The sequence below is a fragment of the Juglans regia genome, chromosome 1 (assembly GCF_001411555.2).
Source record: "Juglans regia cultivar Chandler chromosome 1, Walnut 2.0, whole genome shotgun sequence".
Lineage (NCBI taxonomy): Eukaryota > Viridiplantae > Streptophyta > Magnoliopsida > Fagales > Juglandaceae > Juglans > Juglans regia.
This window is the reverse complement of record NC_049901.1, coordinates 22,462,667-22,487,135: the sequence shown is the minus strand read 5'-3', so window position 1 is coordinate 22,487,135 and position 24,469 is coordinate 22,462,667. Positions and strand designations below refer to the sequence as shown.

General features: G+C 37.6%; 1 protein-coding gene across 1 annotated transcript; it reads right to left on the bottom strand.

Moving 5' to 3' along the window:
* Positions 1-860: 860 nt before the first annotated feature.
* On the bottom strand, positions 861-24,414 carry LOC108999432 (transmembrane E3 ubiquitin-protein ligase FLY1-like). The gene is made up of 16 exons (XM_018976324.2): positions 24,107-24,414; positions 23,548-23,874; positions 22,525-22,597; positions 18,431-18,558; positions 17,921-18,036; positions 9,187-9,247; positions 7,563-7,629; positions 7,379-7,456; positions 7,068-7,225; positions 6,924-6,983; positions 6,723-6,816; positions 4,023-4,190; positions 2,744-3,072; positions 2,015-2,131; positions 1,754-1,922; positions 861-1,142 (listed from the first exon to the last, which is right to left on the bottom strand). The coding sequence occupies exons 2-15, from the start codon at positions 23,704-23,706 to the stop codon at positions 1,821-1,823; spliced, it is 1,710 nt and encodes a 569-aa protein (XP_018831869.1). The 5' UTR covers positions 23,707-23,874; positions 24,107-24,414; the 3' UTR covers positions 861-1,142; positions 1,754-1,820.
* Between the last annotated feature and the right edge of the window lie 55 nt (positions 24,415-24,469).

The window sequence follows — 24,469 nt, the reverse complement described above, 5'->3', positions numbered from 1 at the left end:
ATAGGTGAAGAAAGGCATTACACGTAGTTTGCGTAGAAGTTTGTCTATGATAACTCTCTTTGGACAAGGTTTTTCCGTGGGAAATATTTGTTGAGTGGGCATGATGGTTTCGAAAGGCCAAGTTGACATCTCAAATTACCTTGCTCATTGGGCCTCCTTCCGTCAGTCATTAGTTGATTTATTTGGATCAGAAGATGTAGTGCACGCATGGATTCAAGTAAAGTGGTTTGCATGAAAATTAAGTGTTTCTTGGTTGATGGCTGAACCAAACCTGAAATTCCTAAAACCTTCTAACACCTTGATCTTAAACAAACTGAGTATTGTACACAGCCCAGTCACGAGACCAAGGTGTCTAGTGCTGAGATGGTGCCCCCCAAGAGAGGGCCATGTGAAGCTGAATATCGACCGGAGCAACTTGGGCAATCCAAGAGAAAGTGGAGCGGGAGGGATCCTTAGAAACTTAGAAGAGTCAGATGATCTAGGGCTGGTGGCAGCATGGAAATGAGGTGAGCTGGATGGTCAAGAAATCATCTACAGGTAAGTGAATGAAGCCGCGGACTACCTGGCTAAAGATAGGGGCTCAAAGATTTAGCATAGAGATACTACAAAAACAAGACCTGCCCCAAGAGGTGAGAGGAGCATTTAGGCTAGACAAGACGGTACTGTCTTGTTTACGTTGTAAATGAATTTTGCCGACATAGTCTAGTATGGGTATACGCACCTTGTCCTTTTCAAGGTGGTTTTTCTTTCGGTGTAACCACGACTTTCCTCCGCTAAAAATCAGTTTTTACTATATACTTTCTTTTTCTCCAAAAAATAAAAAATAAAAAGACATTCACTTTGATTGACATCATCAAATGTTATGCCGCTCGGTTTCTATCATTAAAAAAAAGGGGTGCTCTCTCGCAACCCACTCATCGGAGAAACAAAATAAACAGTGGGAGCCACATATTGGATTGAAGAGGATTTACACCTGCTATAAAATTTCTTACTAAAAATATTCTAAGTACATAAAAAACAATACAAGAATCATAAGCTACAGACTGTTACAGCATCAGTGACAGTTTGGGATTGATTGTGTGTTGTATCTAACCCTTCTTCTGAAGGCGATCTCAAGGTGAAAAAGCAATTGTATTCCCAACCTGAAAAGGAGAAACATGTGACTACAACCAATAGATTGAACAAACACAATTAACAAGTTCATATCAACAAAATAATTCTGGAATGATGGGCCTATATCATGAAAATACAGGAAAAGAACGTGTATATAACTTCCAAGAAATGGGAATTAGTGGACAAAGAAGAAGAATTTAACAGGAAGCAAGTTTAAAATAAGAAAAACACTACTATGCCCACTCTATTTGACACCTCTATTTGACCGCTTGTCTTTTTTTATTTTTTTATTATTATTTTTTTTTACTTAATAATTAAGGAAGTGATTTTAAATGTATTGATGTATTTTTTTTTATTTTTTAAATGTATTTAAATATATTAAAAAAATATGAAAAGAAAAAAGAAAAAAAAAAAAAAACTACTACCGCCCAGCGGTCAAAATGGGGCGGCAGAGTAGCCGCACCCTTAAAATAATTAAGATGTGTCTATGGGGGAAAAAGGCTTTGAGTGCACAGAACTATATCCCAAAAAAAAACTCACTGTTACCAAAAGCATGTGGGAAATAAAATTAGAATGTGAAAGATAAAATCCTTAGAAATTCAAACATTCCAATTTTTTGCATGAAATCATGTCATATTACCAGAATTAGAGAGTTGGGCAATGTCAGTTGGTCCTATATGATATAGACATGAAGTGGAAAGATGCTCTTATGCTGGCGGTAGTGCACGCCGGCAAGTCGGGCATTCCATCTTTATATCCATCCACCTTTGTAAACAACCGGAATGGAAAAAATGATCACATGGTGTCACCTACAGAAGAAATCAATATTGATTTGAGTCAATATACAGAAAAATAACCTAACTGTACCAACTAATTGCAAGAAAGAAACCCATCAGAATACCATGCAATCATTAGATCGCTGTGTAGGATCGATGGCAGTCATGCAAATCACACAGTCTGTAGAACGACTTGTGTCCTGATCAAACCTTCTATAGTAGCTATATTTCTCAGGCAGAATCTACAAAGCCATCATATGCCAAAAGTGAGATTTCCAAATATGCAGTCATGCCAAGTGTTGCTCTAAATAACATGGCAAGTTTAAAGATACATCTGCTGAGAAATCTAGTTGCAATTTGCACACGGAAAAAACAAAAACATAAACAAAATCGCTACATAAATATCAAAGGTTTCAAAAACCGAGATCTTTCTCCATATGAGCTGAAGCCCATTAAACTGAGTGCCAACCAATTCATCATTCTTGTTGAGTTGAACTAATAACCAGGCAAGGAAAGCCCAAGAACATGGGAAGTCCATACAGTTTTTAAACTTCAAATGAAAGAGGGAGAATTACCCATGCACATATCCCAATAATAAGATTCTGATGGAAACCAAGTAACAGCTTATAGTTAGTACTCAGGACTAGAGGTACTATAAACACAACTCGTTGCTTAGCTAAGTTCTACAAGAGTCTTCTACCTTGAGAATCGTATCTTTGTAATAAAGTAAATGGACGATGTGTGGTTTAGAGGATATGGGTGTGCAGTATCTCTGTGCCATCAATTACCAAAAGAGCAAAGAAAACAATGAAAGATTTTGAGAGAAGAAAGACAGGAAGAGAGTGCCATCCAACCTGACGAGGAATGAACCAACGAGACCCAAAGTAGTGCTGAAGAAGAAGAATGGATGCTTGGAGTCCAATAAATAAAGCCAAACAAATGCACCAACTCTTGTCAGGCTCGATGCGCATGAAGTTGTTAGGGCATCCAAATATATATAGGGGGATTGCTAGCCGAGTAACAGTCATGCCTAAGATGTAATGAGGATGCAAAGGTTTTCTTGAATCACGAACAACATTGGTGATTATTTGAGGTACCCAAAACGAATACAAAAGGAGAAGAATAGATCTCAGAAAATTATGAAACTCATACATGACCAGAATGCCTCCCAAAAGGATCCCATCTGCAGATAAATATGACAGTAGATCAAATTAGCCTCACAATTGGATACAAACAATTCTATAAACCAAGTAAAATAATGAAAATACATGGTTCCAAATGGAAATAAGCAATCATGTACCAAACAATAGAGCACACTGGAAATGATGATGATATGGAGACTTCTAAGATTTAATGATCCAGCAATGGAACTAAATACTAAAATAGAAATAAATTATATCCTAGCATTACATAAGCAGCATGGGGAACTCGACAGGTTATGTAAAATGAAGGCCTAAAGGTTTATTTAGCCCACAAGTACTGATACTAACATTATCCTATTGTAATTTCAGTCATAGCTGATGCCACCCACTTCATTTTGCTAAGGGTACTAGGGAACCTAGGATTTAAAAAAAGAATTGAACTTGCTTGCCTGCCAAAGAAAAAAGGCTTCTGATGTGTTAGGAACAAGTTTTCAAACTAACAATTTATGATGGTGGTAAATCATCATGGGCCACTGCGACAGTTAACTACTCGACTCAGTCTGTCACCTGTTTCAAGCATTGTTCAATGTCTGGCAATAAGCTGGCCTACAAGTGAATTCGATTCAAAGATTACAGAATATTTATTAGAGAAACTTCTTCCATCGTTATCGACAAGCAAACTGGTCCATGGAAAGAGCTCTGTTTCTGAAATTTGAAGGTTGAAACTCGAGGCTTAAGTGACACGAGTAGAGGATGTTTAAGTTTCATTACAATATTTTGCAATATATCCTCAGACATAAGTATAAATAAATATATGCTAAAAATACTAACATATACATAAAAAGAAGTGAGATACTCATGAGTATACATAGGGTGTTTCTGCATGTCTGGGTGTGTAAACATCTCCAATAGATCTTAAAAAAGGGAAATTTTATTGACAATGAGTGGAACTGAAAAGAGAGAAACTAAGTTTGCATCGCACAATACTTACAAAAACGACTATATAGAACTGAAAGCTCACGCCTCATAGTCTCCCAACCTTCTCCATTATTCATAGGCCTACTTGCCTTCCATATAGCAAGAAGATATCTCATCTCAAAAATTGAGAAGACAACAAACTTGAAAAAGGCGGCAGTTGCAAAAGCATTAAATAAGGATTCTGTACACAAGTAAAGCAAATACATCAGGTCAATGATGATAAAATCAAGTGATGAACAAGCTTGAAACACAAAAAGTCATCACACAGGATGCAGGAATAAACTATAGAAGCAGCATCACAATTTAGGTATATGCGAGGTAAACCAAACAAATTACACACTCCCATATGCAAGTTATAACAACACAAGCACAGGTTTGTGCATTCTACATGGAAATGCAGATATTTGACCCAGATTTTTAACTGAGATTTTAGCATCATAATGTCAGACAAATTGAATTGCCCACACCCAGATATGGAAAAATTATTTTCCTTCAAATTCAATTTGATCTCCAGTCTGATCGGACCGATCAGATTGAATGACTTCCAAGCAGCTGATTCACAGAGATAATTGAATTATATCTATAAATATGGTAAAAATTAAAGCATTTTTGTACAAAGCCTTTTTTCAAAAAATTTTCATAGAGATGATCTAGTAAAGAAAATTCATTGACCAGACACTAACAGCTCTTTTCTTATGCCGCAAGCATATTGTTGAGCAGAGTACTAAAAGATGCTATATGCATTGGTGTACAAATGCTAGTGTGCCATGACCAGCATTTGTGAAACACATGCAATATTTAAGCGTATGAGACACGTCAATGCCACATCTTTCAAGTTCTTAGAAAACAATATGCTCATTTTTAAAGAATATCATTCTAGTTTAGCATTGGATAGTGTTGGATACTATCAGAATTACAGACACAAATCTCCTACGTTTTGAATTAGAGTACCAATGGGTCTAAAGGTGCCAGCTAGCTCAGTTGGCAAAGTCTCCATGTATTGTACCAAATAACTAGGATTGAATGTTACTGGGATGGGACTGTTAATATAGGGAGGGTCTACTCCACTGTGTAGGCCGGACATTGGACCCAAAATAACTGTTTATAAGTATTGGGCACAAAAAAATAAATAAAACAAACAAATAAATACTAAGGGGATGCTTGGGAAATAAGATGAGATGAAAATTTTGTAAATAATAGTAAGATGATTTGCGAATAATAATGAGATAATTTGAGTTAATGTTTTATGTAGTTTTGGGAAAGGAAAGAGAAAAAATTGAATAAAAAATATTATAAAGTTGAAATTTTGTTAGAATATAATTTTTTAATATTATTTTTATTTTGGGATTTAAAAAAGTTGAATTATTTTTTGTTTGAAAGTTTGGGAAAGTTGTAATTATTAGTTTGAAAGCCTTTTTGTTTGAATGGTATTTAGAAAGGAAATGAGATGGAGGATGATATGGGATGAAATTGATTTCCAAACATCCCCTAAAAGAGCACCTGAGTGGTCATGGTGTCCGTTAGGGTCATTGTTGAGATATTTTTTGTTTTCAAAGTCTTTAGCTCAACTTGTGTACAACAAAACTGATAAAAAAAATTGTCAAAAGGCCTTTATATTATCCAGCTAAATGGAATCCCTTAGGAATTTGTCACTGAAATTGGGTCAATTAATAAAATGGGATATGTTAGTTTTCCAACCACAATTGTATAATCGTAAAAGAAATTGTTATCATTTGCATCTGCAGTTTGTCAAAAGTGAAATTGTACAACAAGCATAGTAGTGAGCCGTAAAAGTCAACATTCAGCCCTATTTTGTTTCCTCAAAATACATCATATACCAAACTCGACATTGCTGCAGTATTTTTAGCTCATGCTAATTGTGCATTGCCAAATATAGCCACTGGGATCAAGGTAGAGCCATTCTTCATTACTAACTTTTTTTATTCCAGAACAAAATATATTTTGGCTCCCCCCCCACCTTCTTTCATTCTATTTTGGTGTTCTAGCTGCTTTGGTTAAACTACCCTTACGTTTTTACAATCTGGGATTTGAGAAGAGCAAAAATCTATTCTCAATGAAGACAAATGCATGTGCTCAGGCTCTAATGCCTGCCATCCCTAAATCTGAGTTCCTCTACCCTCTTTCTTTTATTTTTACCCTTAAGAGTAAGTGTAGTCTTTTTATTCACTAAAATTTATGCCTTTTGGTTTGGTCTTGCGTTCCCTTCAAATTCTGGATGAAGAAACAGAGGTTTATTTTCTATATTTGGAAAACAAAAATTTGTTTCCTTTTGGGTAATTTCCTTTATCTACTGTATTCCGAATAGTGAACAAGCTTTATTTTATGGGTTGTTTCAGGTTTTTTATTCATCTTTTAATTTGGGTTCTACTCTATCTAATTTGTTTAACTTTATTTTTAATTTTATTTTAAATAAATTAACACCCAATTTATGTAAATTTTATTTTTAATGTTGTTGGGAATATCTGTGATCTTCATTTACCCAAAAATAGAGAACTGAGAAAATAAATAATAATGAAAGAATAAAAAAAGAATAATTTAATGAAGTAAAAAAAAAAAGATTTAGAAGTTTGATCTTCGATCCTTATGGAAGATGACTACCTAAACTGGAAAAAGTGAATTTAGCTAGCCAAATTTACCAAAGAATGGCTCACAACTAATGCTCTAAGCTGGCACTAGTTATTATCATGCTTACCAACTAGTATTCCAGCTGTCAGATGTAGAAGGCAAAGATAAGCATCCATGATAGCTTGTTGGCCAATCATTAAAATTGAAACTTTGGCAGCACCCTAACAGAGACAGATCAACCATGATTACTTTTGAGAATTCACAAAGCTGAAGGAACATTGACTAACAGTCTATACATTAAAAAGCTATGTTTTAAAAGATTACTTACAGATTGAGTGTTTCCATGCTCCATTTGCCGAATTAAGAGAAGAACTTGAAGGAAAGAGACCTGATGAAAACTGTTAAGGAGTACAACCATAACAGGCTAATAATATTATGATGAAGCTGGAAGGGTTGTGAAAATAAAGGATACAAAGGTGACCATCAAAGTATAATTCACTGCCTTGTTATAGTAGACCTCAATGTTGACAGAACTAGCATTTATTAGTAAGGGTGAGAAGCAATCCCCATCATCATCCACTGCAGGACTTTCCATTAATCCTTCTACATGATAATGATCACGATCACCATCTGCAAGAATGTATGGTATAAATTAGTAAATCCAATCGGAGTTTTTTTCTTTCCTAAAGAATGTTCTCCAAAAATTTCTAGGCATAAATCAGGTCACAAAAGAAGAGGAAGTACAAAAGAAAAACAATTCATATGTCAAGTGACTTCAAGTACCATTTTGGGTAGATGAAACACGTGAGACTTGGGCCGCAATTTCGATATTACAATGCTTATCCATTTCATAAATTGGAGCTGCAGTAAGTGAAAAGGAAATTACTACAATACAAAGGCAACATGGACCTAAGGTACAGCATAGGAACAACATGGGCAGAAGTTCAAAGTGAAAGAAGACGAGTACAATGTTTTCTTCTCCATATCTTGTCTCGTGGAGACTCTTGGAACACCTGGGATGAGAAAACTCCAAGCTACACAAAGAAGTTGAAGAAGTATTCTAAACTCATCAACAAATATATTCCAAAAGATGAAAAATACTAGTTTTCTGAGCAATGTCACCATCCATAATGCATCTATTTATCAATGAAAAGGCTGCTGATTTCTTTGAGAACATGAAATGAGACCAAGTAAAGATATAGCATAAAAAACCTTGGCCCACTAAGTTTCTCTACATGAAGCCCAATCCTGAAGTCATAAATAACCTTGGCCCATTATGCTGATATCCATATTGCATAGAAATAACGAATGGCAGCTATTTTCTGGAATCTGTATTTTCTAGTCCTGAGTCCATCCCATACCAATGAAAAAGGCAGGGCAAATAACTTAATAAACCAGATAAAAATGTTGATAAATATTTCATGTGAATAAATGAAATATTATATAACATAAAACTCTTTCTATAGGCAGTATACAATAACACATCTGGAATTGAACTTGTGGAGCATGACCTAACCTTCACACCATAGTTAAGATTAAACTTAAAACGTAAAAACTGATCAAGCTTATACCACCCTTTTTTTTTTTACCAAAATAAGTACATTTCTAAATTCACAAACTTTGGGTGGAGTAACACCTGTATACATCAATCCAACAAACAAGGCAAACAAAAACTGTACAAAAGAATTATTTACACCTCACATATGCAAAACACACTCTGTCCAAGGTCAGAAGCCCTTTAACTACCACTGGTAAACTTCTCTTATCGTGATATGCTTTAGAAATTCTCCTTGCACCATCTTTAGCAAATAAATCAGCAACAGCATTGACTTCCCTATAAACATGCTCAGTTGTGATATCAAACAACCCAAACAAATTTGCTATCAGCTGCCAGGTGGGAAGGAGATCCCAATATTACAAGTACCAGTTAGCCGGGCCATAATCACTTTTGTGTCAGTTTCAACATCCAACTGAACAACATTCAGACTTCTACAAAGATTCAATCCTTCTTACAGTGCCCAAAACTCAGCTGCATCATTAACATCATGGCCATAAGACTGAAAAACCTGCCACAAACTACCATCCCAGCTACAAATATTCGCCCCACCCACTATTACCTGGATTTCCAAGCTACCATTGACATTCAGCTTATACCTTCCAAATGATGGTTTAAGCCACCTGAGAACCACAGTTCCCAACCTTATATTTCACAGAAGGTAGCCTAAACTGGTGTATCAATTCTGTATCAGCATTTTTCCTTCCTAAAACTTGACAAATTTCACAAGGCCCCTGTTAGCATGAGTCTAATCTTCCAAATAATCTGAGATGCAGAAATCTTCTGATGTTCAGATTATTTGGAAGATAATACTGTCCAATCAAACTCTTCTCAAAAATAAAATTAGATGAATTTAAAACCTTGTGATTAACTGACTCTACTACCACCCTCTAATAAAAATTTTAGGCCATGCCAGTTACAGTGGGATATGATTCACCACCACCAAGTGCATAATAAATACAATAAAAAAGTCAACTTTAAATCTAGAATCATTATTCACTTCAAAACCATACCAGAGTTTGGTGAGAAGCCTTACCAAATGATATGGATTGGATAAAAGATAATCATCTTCCTGACTCAGCTCTCCCTCTTTTCCACTGCAATATTGTAGCATATGAAAGTAAGAAACAATTCAAATTTAAATTAAGAAACAATTCAAATTTATGAATAACATTGAAAATAGAAACTAAACACAATCCACCAAGGGAAAAATAAATTATGAATAACATGCAAATTGATGCTGTTAACAAAGGAGTTAAATATTTTAAATAAAGTTAATCCTACAAACTGCTTATAATTTCATTATGTTCCAAAATCTTCCCAAAAAAGAATATAAACAAATACATTTTTTTTTATCAAAAAGGATATAATCCAGGTATACTGGGAGCATGCAAGATATGCACCCAAGAAAAAAAGATACTAGTGACTAGAATTAGAAAAACAAGATTGGACAATGGATGCAATTTCTTAATTTTTCAGTCAGCTATATTCTATGAGTTTTGGTAATGTTGCTGCGGATAAGATGATTTGGATTCAGTCCGGGAATGGAAAATTCTCTGTTCGATTTTTGTACTAGGCTATGATGGGTCAGAATTTCAACCCTTTCCCTGGGAAGGGTATCTGAAGGAGTTAGGAGCTTCTCAAGGTTGCTTTCTTTGTTTGGACAGCTTCTCTTACCTAAACCACACCTCATCAAATGAGAAAAGAAACCCCAATTGACATGATCATATGCCCGATCGAATTCCGGAGTCAAGGCATCCATCCACCGGGAATACCAAATCCAATATTTGCCTCCCCCTGACAAGTGTTCCGAGACTTGGGAACATATCTTCTCCAACCATCTTCAACCTATTTGCCAAAACTTTAGCGAGGATTTTTAAAACCCCACTAACAAGACTAATAGGCCGAAATTCCTTAACATTAATAGGCTTCTAATAAATTTACCCTACCATAGAAATCATGAAACACCTTCATAACATCTTCTTTCACCACCTCCCAACACATTTAAAATAATGCCACAGAGAGACCGTCATAGTCAGAGGATAGAGAGACCGTCAAGGTCAAAGGCTTTATCAGCATTTAAGTATTTCACTTCTTCATAAACCTCACAACCCTCAAATCTTTTCTCCATCCAAGTCTTGCCATTCTCATCAAGAGAATCGGATGAAAGTTCATCTAACCTCTTCCACTTATACTGTTCAGCGTATAAAATCTTGTAAAAATGCACAATGAGATCACTAATCTGAGATTGGTCAAAAGAAATTACACCATTTACAATACAGAATCGACAGAATTATTCTTCCAGTTAGAATTTGCCACACGGTGAAAGAACTGTCTACACTTGTCACCCTCTCTTAACCACAGCACCCTTGACTTTTGTCTCCAACTCGCCTCCTCCAAAAGGTTGATCCTTTCCAACTCCTTACCAGCAATAATCTTTGTATGTTTTTCCACTCTGCTTACCACTCGTCCTTCTTCTAAATTATCATTCCTCCATTTAGAAGGATTTTTTCCAAACAATTACAATAAAAATTCAAACGACTGATATGATGGGTAAGTCTCTATATATATTCTGAATCTGAATAACATCAATTTTCTATTCCTTCTGACTTCCATTCCCTTTCTTATCACTTTTTATGCACACATAATTTTGCATGAAATAATTTTACTTACAAGACCTGCCCTGGGAACACCGCTAAGGTGGCAGGTGCGTCAAGTTTTGCCACATCAACAAAAAAGTTAAAAAAAATGAAATTGAAATACAAAAATAAAAATAAAAATAAAAGTTTGTTTCCCCTTGTCTATGGCCCCCCAAATTCGGTACACCTCCTCCGCCCCACCACGGATCTCTCCCGTTGAACACCACATCATCACCATCCAGCCAATCAACACAGCCATCTCCACCATAGGTCTCTCTCTCTCTCTCTCTAGATGAATTTGGGCTGTTTGGTTATGGAGCAAGATGGAAAATGAAACAAGAAGTTTGCATTTTGTATCTTATCCCTTTGTTTGGTTGCTGAGACAGCAAAAAAAATTAAGCGACACCATCTGCATTTGGTTTCATTTTAGGTTCATTTTGCATTCTGTATCTTATCCCTTTAAAGAATCAGTTAAAAACATGTTTGTTTTCAAGTGTAGTGGTCTTTTACGTTCAGTTACTAGGTTTTCTTGATATCTTGGGTCCTTACGAAAGGAAAAGGATTTGGAACTTCCTTTTTTTACCAGTAAATAGGAACTTTATTGATGAGAAGTAGGCATAGTCCAAGAACTTTATTGAATTTCAATTATTTTCTTGGCTATCAAATGGAAGATAAAAAGTTTGGAATTGATGTAGTTTGAGATGAGTAAAATTTCTTGCTACTTGATGTTTTTAGTCGTCGGGCTGCCTAGAGTACTTCCTCGTGGTCTTTGCAGACTCAAAAGCCTCTTCAAGATCAGATTTTTTTTCTCGAGTTTTCTCAGCATTGAGGATAGTTGGGTCAGATTTTTCAACAAGGGTTTCGGTAAAATGTGAGTTGAGTTTGTTTTAAATTGTTAGGAGCAAGTCTAAGATGAGTAGGTAAGACTTGTGGTGATGGTGGTGGTGGAGGATGGCGATGGATCAGAAATGTAATTTGAAAATTTGTGGTAAAGGGGAGTAATCTAAAAATTAAAGCTTTTAAAAGGACCAGGCAAAATAAAAGTTGTTGGGAGCAGTCTGTCATTTTTCTCCGTACAACCAAACTCAGACGATGAAAAATTAAAGTTTTTTTCCTCCGATGATGCTTGGTGGTCTGTGACGGAGGAATTTCGTTTTATTTGGTGTGTTAAGGATGGGATTTACAAAGGATTTAGTGATTGAGTCAAAAGTTTTTTCTTAGAGATGGATGGCAACTTCTTGCTCATTACAGAGAGAAGTTGGAAGGTGATGAATAGGCTGACTTTGGGGTCTTCTTCGGTGCAGTGGTTGGCTAAAGCTTTGGAGGATTGTTTGAAGGGAGAAAAGAAGGATTTTTACACTATAGTTAGGGAGAGCAATCACAACTTCATAGCACAGAGGTGCTCGAATGCTCAAGGCCGATACATGGCGTTGGTGGAATATGGGGGTGGTAGCAAACGCAGTTTTATTTTCATACCTGAAAAGAAGAATTGCAATGGATGGAGGAGGATGGGGGAAGCACTGTGGGAATTTGTTGAAGATGGGAGAAGCAATGCTAGAGGAGCACCGTTTAGACCATCGGCAGTGGTGTTGCAGTCACAAAAACGCTCCTACAGGGAGGCATTGGTGCCTATGCATGAAACTAGAAAACGGGAAGGTGGCAGCATGGGTGCTCAAAGGGTGTTTACACTAGAAAGGGCAATGGGTACGTTTATGGCAGAGCTCCGCGTAATGCACAGTGGAAGGGTGGCGGTGACAGGCCTGTTGTCGGCTTGGCAAAGGGTGATGTCCTTGGTTCGTTGCTGGACATGAAGACTGAATTGGGGAAGCTTCAGGATAAAGTGGAGAGGATGATACGGTACGTTCAACTTAAAGGAAATTTGGTTGATGGATTTAATTCGGGTGATGGGCTTGAGGTGGGCCTAGGAGGGCAAGTAACTGAAATTAAGAAGGGCGTGGGCCCAGAAGAAGCAAGACCCAGTGGCCTTGTTGTGAATCAAGGCCTCCTGCGTGGACCCAGCATGGTGGGCCTTACTGTTGGGCCTCAGCCCGTGGGAAACAAGCCTTCTGAGAGGCACAGGACCCAGCCAGTTTGGAGAATCCGGAAGGGGTGAGCCTCAACCCCCGATCGGCAGGAGCCGTGCAGACTCGCCAGGGAGATGTCTGACAGCACATCAACCAATCAAGGAACTGCCATCGAGGCCCCAGAGGGCGCCGATGATGATAGTGGAGCCGTCGGCAGCTGCAATAGATGGGGATCTGGTCCTTTCTCCACCACAATGTGTCGTATCTGTGGTGGATCTTGGCCAAACAGTGTCGACAAACAGTAAGGAGGTCATATCTCCTTCGACAGTGGCTCTACAACAACCTGAGGTCGTTCCTTCTCCAGCGGAGGCCCTGCTACAATTGGAACCGCATACCAAGACATGGGAATAAGGGGAATTTTGTGGGTATGCTCAGTCTGATGCTCTCTCCCTCTCTGGCAGTGATGAGGATGTGGATGAGAGCCTATCTCAGAAGCTCATTCCTTTCGACAAAGGGAGGTTCGATGGGGAGGGCAAAAACCTATTTGGCAAGGAGGAGAGGGGGATGCCAACATTTTTGCAGAGGGTGTCTGGTGATGGGAGCCCACTCCTTTGAATCGTTAAGTTATCAGATGCATCCAGTGCGTCGGATTGGGTGCTCCACAAGGTAAAGGAAATTCAATTTTGTGGGAATGGAGTGTGTGGGTTTTAAAGAACAATTTATGGCCCTTCTTATTGCCATTGAAATGGGCAAATCACAGTCCAAGAAATTTAGGTCTAAGAAACAGCGGGAGCTTAAACGACTCAAATGGTCACTGAATTATGAGGGCAGCTCCAACCGCGTTAGATCCAAAGGGAATGGGCTAGTCTCTCCTTTATGAAGCCGAAAATTGTGTCTTGGAATGTCCGCGGGTTGAATGAGGCAAATAAGCAATTTCGTATAAAAAAATTTGCTTCGGGAATGGAGGGCGGACATAGTATGTTTACAAGAAACCAAGCTGAAATTGTTTCTAGGAGAATAGTGCGAAGTGTTTAGAGTTGTACTTGTGCAGCTTGGGTTTTCCTTGCATCAAATGGGATTTCAGGTGGCATTTTAGTGATGTGGGATAAAAGAGTTGTGGAGAAAATGGAGGATTTTATGGGGGAGTATTCAGTAGCTTGCTCCTTTAAGAGTGTGGAAGATAACTTTTTGTGGCCTTTTGCAGGTTTATACGGGCCGAATGTAGACAATGATTGAAGACTATTATGGGAGGAACTTGCTGGGTTACATAGCTGGTGGAATCTTCCCTAGTGCATAGGTGGGGACTTCAAAATCATTAGATTCCCTAGTGAAAGATCTGGAGATAGCAAGATGCGCCCAACAATGATAGATTTTTCAGATTGTATTTTTGACTTGAACTTGTTGGATATTCCTCTCATGTGAGGCTCTTTTACTTGGTCAAATAATCAGACATGGTCCCAGCTAGATAAATTTTTAATCTCACCAAAGTGGGAAGTGCATTACCCGGAAGTGTGTCAAAAGAGGTTGCCTCGTCTTTGCTCAAGTAATTTTCACATCTTGTTGGATTGTGGTGGTATCCAATGTGGTCGCTGCTATTTTAAGTTTGAGAACATGTGGCTTAAAAGTGAAGGCTTTGTGGAAAAGGTTAGGCAATGGTGGTCATCGTATCAATTTCAAGGTAACCCTTCCTACATTCTAGCCAGCAAAATGAAAGCTTTGAAGAATGATCTTAAACTTTGGAATTCTCTATCCTTTGAAGACATATGGGAGCAAAAGAAAACCTTGGTGGAGGTGCTTCAACATTTTGATAGAGTACTTGAGGATAGAGCCCTCACTGTATTGCGGAAGACAGAGGTGGCCTTAGAGTTGGAGCAAGTATTATCTCTTGAGGAGATTTCATGGCGTCAGAAGTTAAGAGCATTGCGGTTGAAAGAAGAGGACCGAAGCACAAAGTTTTTCCATAGAGTAGCTAACTCTCATAGAAGACATAATACCATTGAGATGTTGAACATCAATGGTACAAAGCGCAGGAAGGCCCTAGTGATTCGGGATCATGTGGTGAATTTCTTTGAACAACTGCTTACAGAACGAGAGGGGTGGAGGCCAAAGCTTGATGGTCTTGATTTTGACTCTATTGAGCCACATATTGCGTCTTGGTTGGAGCATCCGTTTGAGGAAACGGAGGTATATGGTGTAGTAAGACACATAGTTAAAGACAATGCACTAAGTCCATATGGCTTCTCTTTGGGCTTTTTCCAGACATGCTAGGAGGTAGTAAAAGTGGACATCATGAATGTGTTCCAGGAATTATTCTTGGCTGGGAAGTTCAAGAAAATCTTAAATGCTACATTTATTGCGTTGATCCCGAAGAAGATTCGAGCATCGGAGGTTAAGGATTTTAGGCCCAACTTATATAAAAAAAAAAAGGATTTTAGGCCCATTAGCCTCATTAATGAGGTATACAAAATTATCTCCAAGGTGCTCGTGAACAGATTAGGGGAGCTACTGGGTAAGATAATTATGAAGCCACAAAATGCGTTTGTTCGGGGTCGCAATCCTTATAGCGAATGAAGGCCTGGATAGCAGATTAAAGTCTGGCTCCACAGGGATTATTTGCAAATTAGACAGGGAGAAGACATACGATCATGTAAACTGGAAATTCCTTCATTATTTGCTGGAGAGATGTGGTTTTGGAGAGAGATGGAGAACGTGAATAAATTGGTGCATCGTAACGGCAAAGTTCTCAATCTTGATTAATGGCAACCCCATTGGTTTTTTCAGTAGTTCTCCTGGCTTAAGGCAAGGAGATCCGTTGTCCCCACTTCTATTTGTGATTATCATGGAGGTCTTTGGTAGGATGATTTCAGCGGTGGTTACAAATGGGTTTGTGGCTAGTTTCTCAGTTGGTGATCCCAATCAGGGCATTATTACTTTGTCTCATTTACTTTTTGCTGATGAAACATTGTTATTCTGTGAGGCAGATCAAAACCAATTAAAGGCAGTGAAGGCACTTTTACTATGCTTCGAAACAACGTTAGGCTTGAAAGTGAACTTCAATAAATCAGAGTTAGTGCCAGTGGAGAACGTCAGCAATACTCGACAGTTAGCTAGCATACTTGGGTGTAAGGTAGCCTCTCTCCTCATGACTTATTTGGGAGCTGCCTCACGGGCTTCATCCATTTGGGATACAGTCATCAAGAAGATAGGAAGAAAATTGGCAGGGTGGAAAAGATTGTATTTGTCAAAGGGTGGACGGTTAACTCTTATTAAGAGTACCCTTTCTAATTTACCTACATATTTCTTGTCTTTGTTCCCTATTCCAACTAGTGTGGTGGCTTGGATTATAAAACTTTACCGTGATTTCTTATGGAACGAGTTGGGGTATGAATTCAAATTCTACCTAGTCAGTTGGGATAAGGTGTGCAGGCCAATCTCGTCAGGTGGGTTGGGTATAAAAAATTTGAGAACATTCAATCGAGCCCTACTCGGGAAGTGGCTATGGAGATAAAACATGGAACCAGAAGCCCTATGGAAGTTGGTGGTTGATTGTAAATATGGAAGCTTGTGGGGTGGTTGGTGTACCGGAGAGGTAAATGGGGCTTATGGAGTGGGGGTTTGGAAGCACATAAGGCGTGAGTGGAGGGTGTTGGATTGTCATTCTAAATTAGCGTTAGGCGAGGGTTCTCGGATAAAGTTTTGGAGGGACATATGGTGCAGGGATGAGGCCTTAAAGGATTCTTTCCCAGCTATATTCCGAGTGGCACGTGATCAAGAAGCTTCAATAGCGGACCTCATGCTTCAATCAAGGGACTAAGTTCAGTGGAATGTCACGTTTAGTAGAGCGGCGCAAGATTGGGAAGTAAACAGCTTTGAGGCTTTCTTTAGCCTATTATATTCTGTGGTGCCAAATGTACAACAAGTTGATAGGCTATGGTGGACATTGGCGGGTAAGAGTGCCTTCTCAGTTCACTCCTTCTACAAGTCCCTTACACTTTTACCAAACAGCCAGTTCCCATGGAGGAAAATTTGGAGGAATAACACACCCCCTAAAGCGGTCTTCTTTACTTGGACAGCAGCCCTGGGGAAGATTTTGACAATCGATAACTTGAGGAAGCGCAAGGTCGTCATCCTAGACTGGTGTTGTATGTGTAAGCAATCCAAAGAGACATTAGAGCATCTCTTGTTACATTGTGAGCATCTAGAGCCTTATGGACTGAAGTGTTTAGCCGGGTGGAGTTATCGTACGTAATGCCTACAACAGTGGTTGAGCTACTGGCTAGCTAGACTCTCCCAAGAGGTGTCCCACAAATTAAGGAGGTGTGGAAGATGATCCTAATCTGCATCATGTGGTGCATATGGCAAGAACGTAATGATCAGACTTTTGAAAACAAGGAGCGGTCACCAGAGGAACTTCGAGCTTTATTTTTCAGTACTTTATTTCTATGAGCCATAGCTTTAGATTTTAATGGCCTGAATTTTCATGATTTTCTTGTTTCCTCTACTTCGACCTAGATAGATCTTATCTCTTGTATATCATCTTGTGTACTTGGGCTATGCCTATCTCTATTAATAATATCATTTACTCATAAAAAAAAAAAAAAAAAAGTTTTAAAAGGACCTGTTTTAAATATAACTCTCCAATTTCAATTTTTTATGGCTGACGTGGCTAGCAAGCCTGCCACATCAGAGATGTGTCACGGGGATTGCAAGTAAGCAAAGTCTTCAGACTTCAAATTGTGCATTTATATGGAGAAAATCAATTTTTCATTCTCCAGATTTTTACAAAGTGGTTGTGCTTTTCCATTTAACTATTATTATCAGATTATGCTCATCAACCCACACCTCAAACTGATTGTTAGACATAACTATACGCAATTTTCAAACCAATGGTAAATGTGAGCAAGTGCAGTCACATAAACTTGTGTGAAAACTAAGTTGGTGGGAGAATATAAAAGAATAGTATTTTAGTACATATTTAGAACCAACAGGAAAATATTTAAATATTGAAATACTAAAAGGCGAAGAATAAATGTATAATATAAAATAAGAAAAAGTGCACACATGAAACAAAGAAGTATGGACAACATTGTAAAACTAATGAGATTACCTGTTAGCTACCATTCGAAGTTGTCTAAAAGGCCATATATATACACCTTCCACCCTGATTTGAGCACCACCAACATTGTGTTTGTTGTCAAAGACATCATGGAAAATAATAACCCCCTATACCAGCACCATGAATGGAATAGAAGTAAACAATTTATCACAATACAAAAAGTAAACAGCAATGCATTTATAATTAAACCCAAGAAATATGGCAGTGAAAGAGTGCTAAAAATATATGTTCTATAATCTATGATGAGGAGAGAACAACTTTGAGGTTTTCGGTTGTTGAGCATCATGACACGTAGCAAAAATGACTATCAGAAATCATTGTCCTCTTTTTTTCTTTTTTGATAAGTAAAGAGCAGATTAAAAGCATCAAAACTGATCAAGCAAGCATAAAACACCCAAAATGTTTATAACATCTATTGCCAATGCATTTTGTAAGAAAAAGCATGCTATTCAAGAATGAAATTCTTGGATGTGACTAGTTTTACCTTTCTAACTCACTTACCTGAACATAATGTACACCAGTTATTTTTGTTGGTGTACTCACTAATTCAATGATTGAACTGCCAGTTGATTTCCTGAAATCTGGAAACCTGGAAGAGCTGTTTGTGGAATCTAGAAACTTCCAAGTCCCTGCAAATCAGATGCCAAGATTGTTGGTAAACAGATCAAGATATAAGTACCAACCGTTTGGATATACTCAAAAAAGATGGATACTTAGCCTCACACTATACTCAACAGATGATATGGTCCTTTGTTAATATTTCACGCTTAGAAAGTGACAAGGGAATTTAGTCGGTGGTAGATTTTTTTTATTTTACTTTGATAAGTAATAGTAGAAGTAATTTCTTTCTAGTATAGTAGTGGGAAACTCCACCAGAAAGAATCTGCACATGCAGACTACATGCCAATCAATCACAAGCATCACCATACTTCCTGATATCAGGAGTCCTCAAATATTTCTTTTTCAAGGTAAAGATTATAATAGCATAGTGTCTCATGTGGACCACATAGCAGGAGATAAACAGGTGAAATATTAAAGGGGTTAGCATTCCTATTGATATGGTCAAGTTTTTGCATTTGAGATTGCTCTTGGATGACAATTGATGACTATAGATCATGTTCTTTGTTTGATCTTTTTGATTCTTTACTCTTTTCAACTGCATATTAAAGGTTTCTTGCAGTACAAGCCTGTGTACTCCACTTATCCCTCTCTTTTTATTTCCATCAACTAATATGGAAATTTGGAAAAAAACTATTTATCAATTTTACCAAAAACTTCAAGTGGCTCAACCCAAACTAATATGGATATTAATGAATTTGCATTCTCCTTTCGTTTTCTCACAGGAGATTGAATTTATTTCTTGAAGCTAATCATAAATTTATTGGTAATATCAATAGGCATAGCCCAAGTACATGGGCCATATACAAGAGAAACTCCTAATTAGAATTTGGAGCTGATACAAGGAAGTCATGTAGACTTAGTCCATTAAAATCTATAGCAATTTATAACAAACAAGTGGGAAAGAAATGAACATTGGTTACACAACTATCAAGATTTATATCTATGATACTGAGCAAACCAATAGGTTGTCGATAAGATTATAAAATAATTAATGATAAATCCTAAAGAATGCATGTGATCAACTGCAACCATGCCTCCAAAGTTTTCTTTTTGCTCCATGCTTGCTGTCAATCATACTAAATATGACTACCTCCATTTGGACCGGGGTTGCACCATAAAGCATAGGCATATTTTCTTTTTTTCTTTTTATTTTTGTTAGTCAGGGGCAGGAAGGGTTTGATAGGCATAGTTAGTTATGCATTGGAGAAAACAGATCATTAAAGCATATTTCCTCTCAATGATTTAAGCAGTGAGCATAATTTTTTCTATAAGTAACAAGACTTCATTGAAAGGACAATCCAAGCATGAGGTATACAAGATATACACCTATCTAGAAGGAGAAAAAAAACAAGAAAATTATGAAAATTAAGGACCATTAAAGTCTATTGAAGATGTCCAAAGGAAGAGAGTGTTGAAAATGAGAGTTTTGAGCTCCTCTAGCATCTGCTCACTGTCCAAAGAAAGCAGTGAGCACAAATTTTACATGTCCAATGATCCTAATTTTTTAATTAAATCATGATAAAAAGATAGAAAGTAGACATTTTGACAAATAAGATAATTGTGAGCTCAAGTTAATGTCTAAACAGGAGATTATTTGGCAAAATCAGGAGAATGTGCTCTTGAATACAAGCAGACAAACAACATAACCACTGAAAAGTAAAGGAATAAAACCTCACTAAGATAGGACAGATTGGGAAATCTATGTGCAGTTAGGGTGGACTTCAGGATAGGAAAAGCTATGGTCTTGGAGTTAGTTATGGTAAGGGGAAGGCATTACAGCTTTTATATTGATTTAGGGTTTGAAAATGCAAGACATTCTTGCAAAGAAGGCTTTGAAAAGTGAACAACCTGAATGCAGGAATTTACCAGAAACAACTTGGTTGAGTGGTTTAGGGTTGAATCTGAAGGCCCCATGTGACAGCTAGAGGATATGAAAAGTTTCAAAATCAAAGAGTATAGGAAAAGCCGAAAAGGAATCTGAATTTGTGTTGTAAGGTAAAAGGGGAGAGAGAGAGAGAGAAGGAAAAACCCAGACAAATGTGCCTCAATGCTCAAAACACTCAATATTGCACAGGTCAAAGTCCAAATTTATTGAATACAATGAAATTCATAAAGACTCCTCGGCTCAACTTACCTTCCGAGGACTAGATTCGTAAGTTGATTAATAAACTAAAGGCCTAAGAAAACCCAGTAAAAGAATTCTAGTACTATTATCAATTCTAGAGCAATCTCCACGATACATTAAAGAAGAAAATAAACCTGAAATAAAATTATGTGGACGAATATTACGAATTTTCATACCCCCCCCCCCCCAAAGACATTAAATTCAAATAATTCATAAAATAATGAGTCATTTAAAAACTGTCTTAACCCTAAGACACATTACAAGCATTGAAAGCAGACAGGTCTTTCTTTATTTGGATGTAACACGATGGTGTAACATCTGAAAAGCTATTGAGCTGCCAAAACAGCAAAACCAATCTAAAAGAGCAATTTGACCTTTCTTCCATGGTTGCATCACTCATACCTAATGAAGCCCAATGACTATTGTCCATAGCTCTGAGTTGCCACCAATCATTCTGATATAAATTAATTCACTCTGAATTAATGTCCTTAAAACTTAGTGTGGTGTATTTAGAGGAAAAGGAATAATAAAAATTTTGAAGACCATGAGCAGACAATGGAAGAGCTTAAAACCTTCTTCAATACTTTGTTTCTTTGGGCATCTATATAGATTCTCAAGGGCTGATGCTTCATGATTTCCTTGTATATTTTTCTGTTTCTAATTAGGTGTTTCTCTTGTATACATCCTATGGACTTGGGCTAAGCCATTGCGCTATTCAAGAAGTCCATTACCTATCAAAAAGTCCTCCAATCCCAATGAGCAAACGCTTATTAGTTTTAGCCAAAAACAATCCCTTCACAATGCACTCATCAATCACCAAGCATCTCATCTCACTCTAAGCATCAGTCTCGTCTCAAAGCCTAAGCATATAGTTGCATTTGTCACATTCCAAGTATACCACTAGGCTAATAAAAAATATTAAAGTCCAAGCAAATAGGCAATCAGCAAATAAGTAAAAACATTGATACTCATAATCAGGTTTTCAGAGATCATATTCTACACTTGCCGATTCCAAAATACATAGATGTGCACTCCATTCCCAACTTCTCTATTACTTTTCTTCACCATCATTGTATGTTTCACTCCAAAACTCTCAGTCTAATGGCAGTCAAGTAAGAAACACCAAGCAAAGAAGTGAGAGATGGAAGTCAAAATGTTCTTGCTGAAGCCAGGTTTTGAGTCATTGAATGCTTCAAAGTGTGGACATATCGGTTTTTCATTTCACATTCATCATTCTTTGTGAAAAATTCCTTTTGTTGCTTGGGTGCATCAGCTGTATACTCCCAATGTACTTGGATTTTTTTTATAAGTAAGAATATATTTTATTAATATTGAATAGACAAAGCCCAAGTATACAAGAGAATACGCCAGTGTACTTGGTTAGCACCCTCATAGCTTTTCATTAATAATTTTGTTAACTTACCTATAAAAAAAATTAACTTACCTATATAAAAATAATTCTTTGTGAAAACTTTGTTTAAGTAATGTCACTGAATTTTTTTTATGAAGTGCAATGGGCAGTACCTAAGTACATTGGGAGTATGAAAAGGAATAAACCTAGTTAAGAGGGGGAATTTGAATTCATTGTGAAAACTAGACCAAGTTGTTAAAATCATCCTCAGGGAACATCATGTCATCATGATGATGAGCTTGCAAGTATTTGAACAGTGCAGCTAAAAAATATCACAGACCAAAGATATCCAAGGCAACTCGTATACAAACGATACAATGAAGAATGCATAATCATTAATGGTATCAGAGGGAAAGAAATTGAATTGGTGACCCAAAAAATTTACAAAGAGAACGACTACAATGAAGAGATGATCGATAAAGAACTTAAATTACAAACCTTTATAAGTTCCTGTTATGTTCCATTCAGAAAATGAACCCAACTCGCTCTCATCTTTTCTGATAAATAGCCACTGCAAAAGAGCAATACCAATCACAAGCAAAAGCTATTACATCCATTCAGAATTTGATGCAACATTTTAGCAACGGAATAGAAAGCGGGGGCCCACCTCCTTTGAAATAAGATTGGATATGTCCAAAACAGCATCTAATGAGCTAATATCTTAAAACACTTTTAGGTTGATTAACAACTGAATAAGTATTCAGTTATTCTTTGCTAACACAGGCGCTGCATATTGGACAACAGGTAAATTGGAGATTGTTGTATTTTGATGTATTTTTGCCAATCTCCCACACCAACGGTCACTAACAATAGACTCCAACTGTGGGTTCTCCCTCACGTCCAAACTTTCACATCTCTGGCTACTAACTGTAGAAGGAGGCTAATCAAAAACAAAAACTGTAGAAGGAGGCTCTATTTTTACTTCCCATGACGGTTCTTATTGCACACTAACAACTTCTTTGGGTTTTAGGCTATTCATGTCGCAGAAAATGTTGTTCTTTGTATCTTGTGCTCCATTTGCTCGCTCAAAAGAAGATAAACCTCCAACACAACGATCATAAAATGACAAATGGAATAAGAAAAGCTTTTGGAACACATCAACATCAGTGGAAGATTGCACCCCTATGTGCTTTAAACAAAATTTACCTTACTATATCTATAATATTCCCATCCCTTAAATGGCCCTATCGATCTAGCTCTTAAAATATCACTCAACTCTAAGTTCGTGCAGAACACAGTATATTCCTCCCTAATGTACAATATAGCAGATGTAACATTGTCAAACCATTACTTAACCAATCAAAGTTACACCTTTCACATTCGAATTTACAATCTTTTCCTACACTTCTAGCGCAGGCACCATTAAAAACATCGTACGGTACCACAATTAAAGCATAAGAGAAAACGATCAAACAGCGACACAGCTAACGCATAAATGAAAATGAAATTTCCAATACCAACCTCATCGCCCCAAGACCGAGCTCTCTCCCTCAATGGTCTCAGACCCGTCACCGGCCGAGAAAGCACAAAGCCAATCCACAATCCAAATACAATCCGAAACACAAACCCTAATCCCCTCCTCTCAAACAACCAAAAGCTTGAATTATGGCCAATACCCATATCCAGACTTAAGCCCAATAACCAAAATTCAACTCCAATTCCTTAGCAGCACAGCTTTTTGTTGAGACGGATGATAAAAAATCCGAGAAAACGATCCGAAACCCATTACAGCATAGAGCTTAAGAAAGACTCGGGCTTGCTTCAAACGAGGTCAAACACAAGAACTACCTGCCCAATATATCAGATACAGAAAACGAAAGCTTAACAACTAATAGACCACAACCAAAACCCACAATTTTCTTAAGCAAGAAAGGCTTCCTTCACCACCAAAACACTGCAAAAATAAATATATTCCCAGTATTTATACAAGATACAAAGTAACAGAGACAGATACACCGCTAATAAATATGCGCTGGATTTGGGAGTTAAACGAAAAGGGTTTTGTTAGTTATGGGATTACTGTTTGTGAAGCTGATCAGTGTGCAGGGTGTAGACGTGCGGTCGTTGACATGTCTCTTGCTGATCTTGGGGTGGGTGGGTGGGTGGGTGGGTGTGTAGGTATGCGAGTGTTCTGGGTTTGGTAAATGCAGCTCAGAGAAGAGAGGCCGAGTGTTTTGGGGGACGGGAGTTCCGATTCTACGCGCTGGAGAGGGAGGTAGTGCCACGAGCCAATGGGGGGTTGGGGGGTTTTGGAGAGTTTTCGTCGTCAACGAAAGTTGGGACCTGTGGGTGGTGGCGACCGGGGACGCTACATTGGTACGTATGTTTCTAAATTCTAAGAAAACATTTTCTGTTTTCTAATGTCGAAAACGATTTTTCTTTG

Bases quoted from the DNA above. Each gene is read 5' to 3' on its own strand.
- LOC108999432 (XM_018976324.2), bottom strand. From the start codon at position 23,706: ATGGGTATTGGCCATAATTCAAGCTTTTGGTTGTTTGAGAGGAGGGGA. The intron at 2,132-2,743 runs GTTGGATGGCAC...ATGGCTTTGTAG, and splicing joins GTTGGTTCATTCCTCGTCAG to ATTCTGCCTGAGAAATATAG. The intron at 1,923-2,014 runs GTATTCTGATGG...TTTCTTCTGTAG, and splicing joins AGCGATCTAATGATTGCATG to GTGACACCATGTGATCATTT.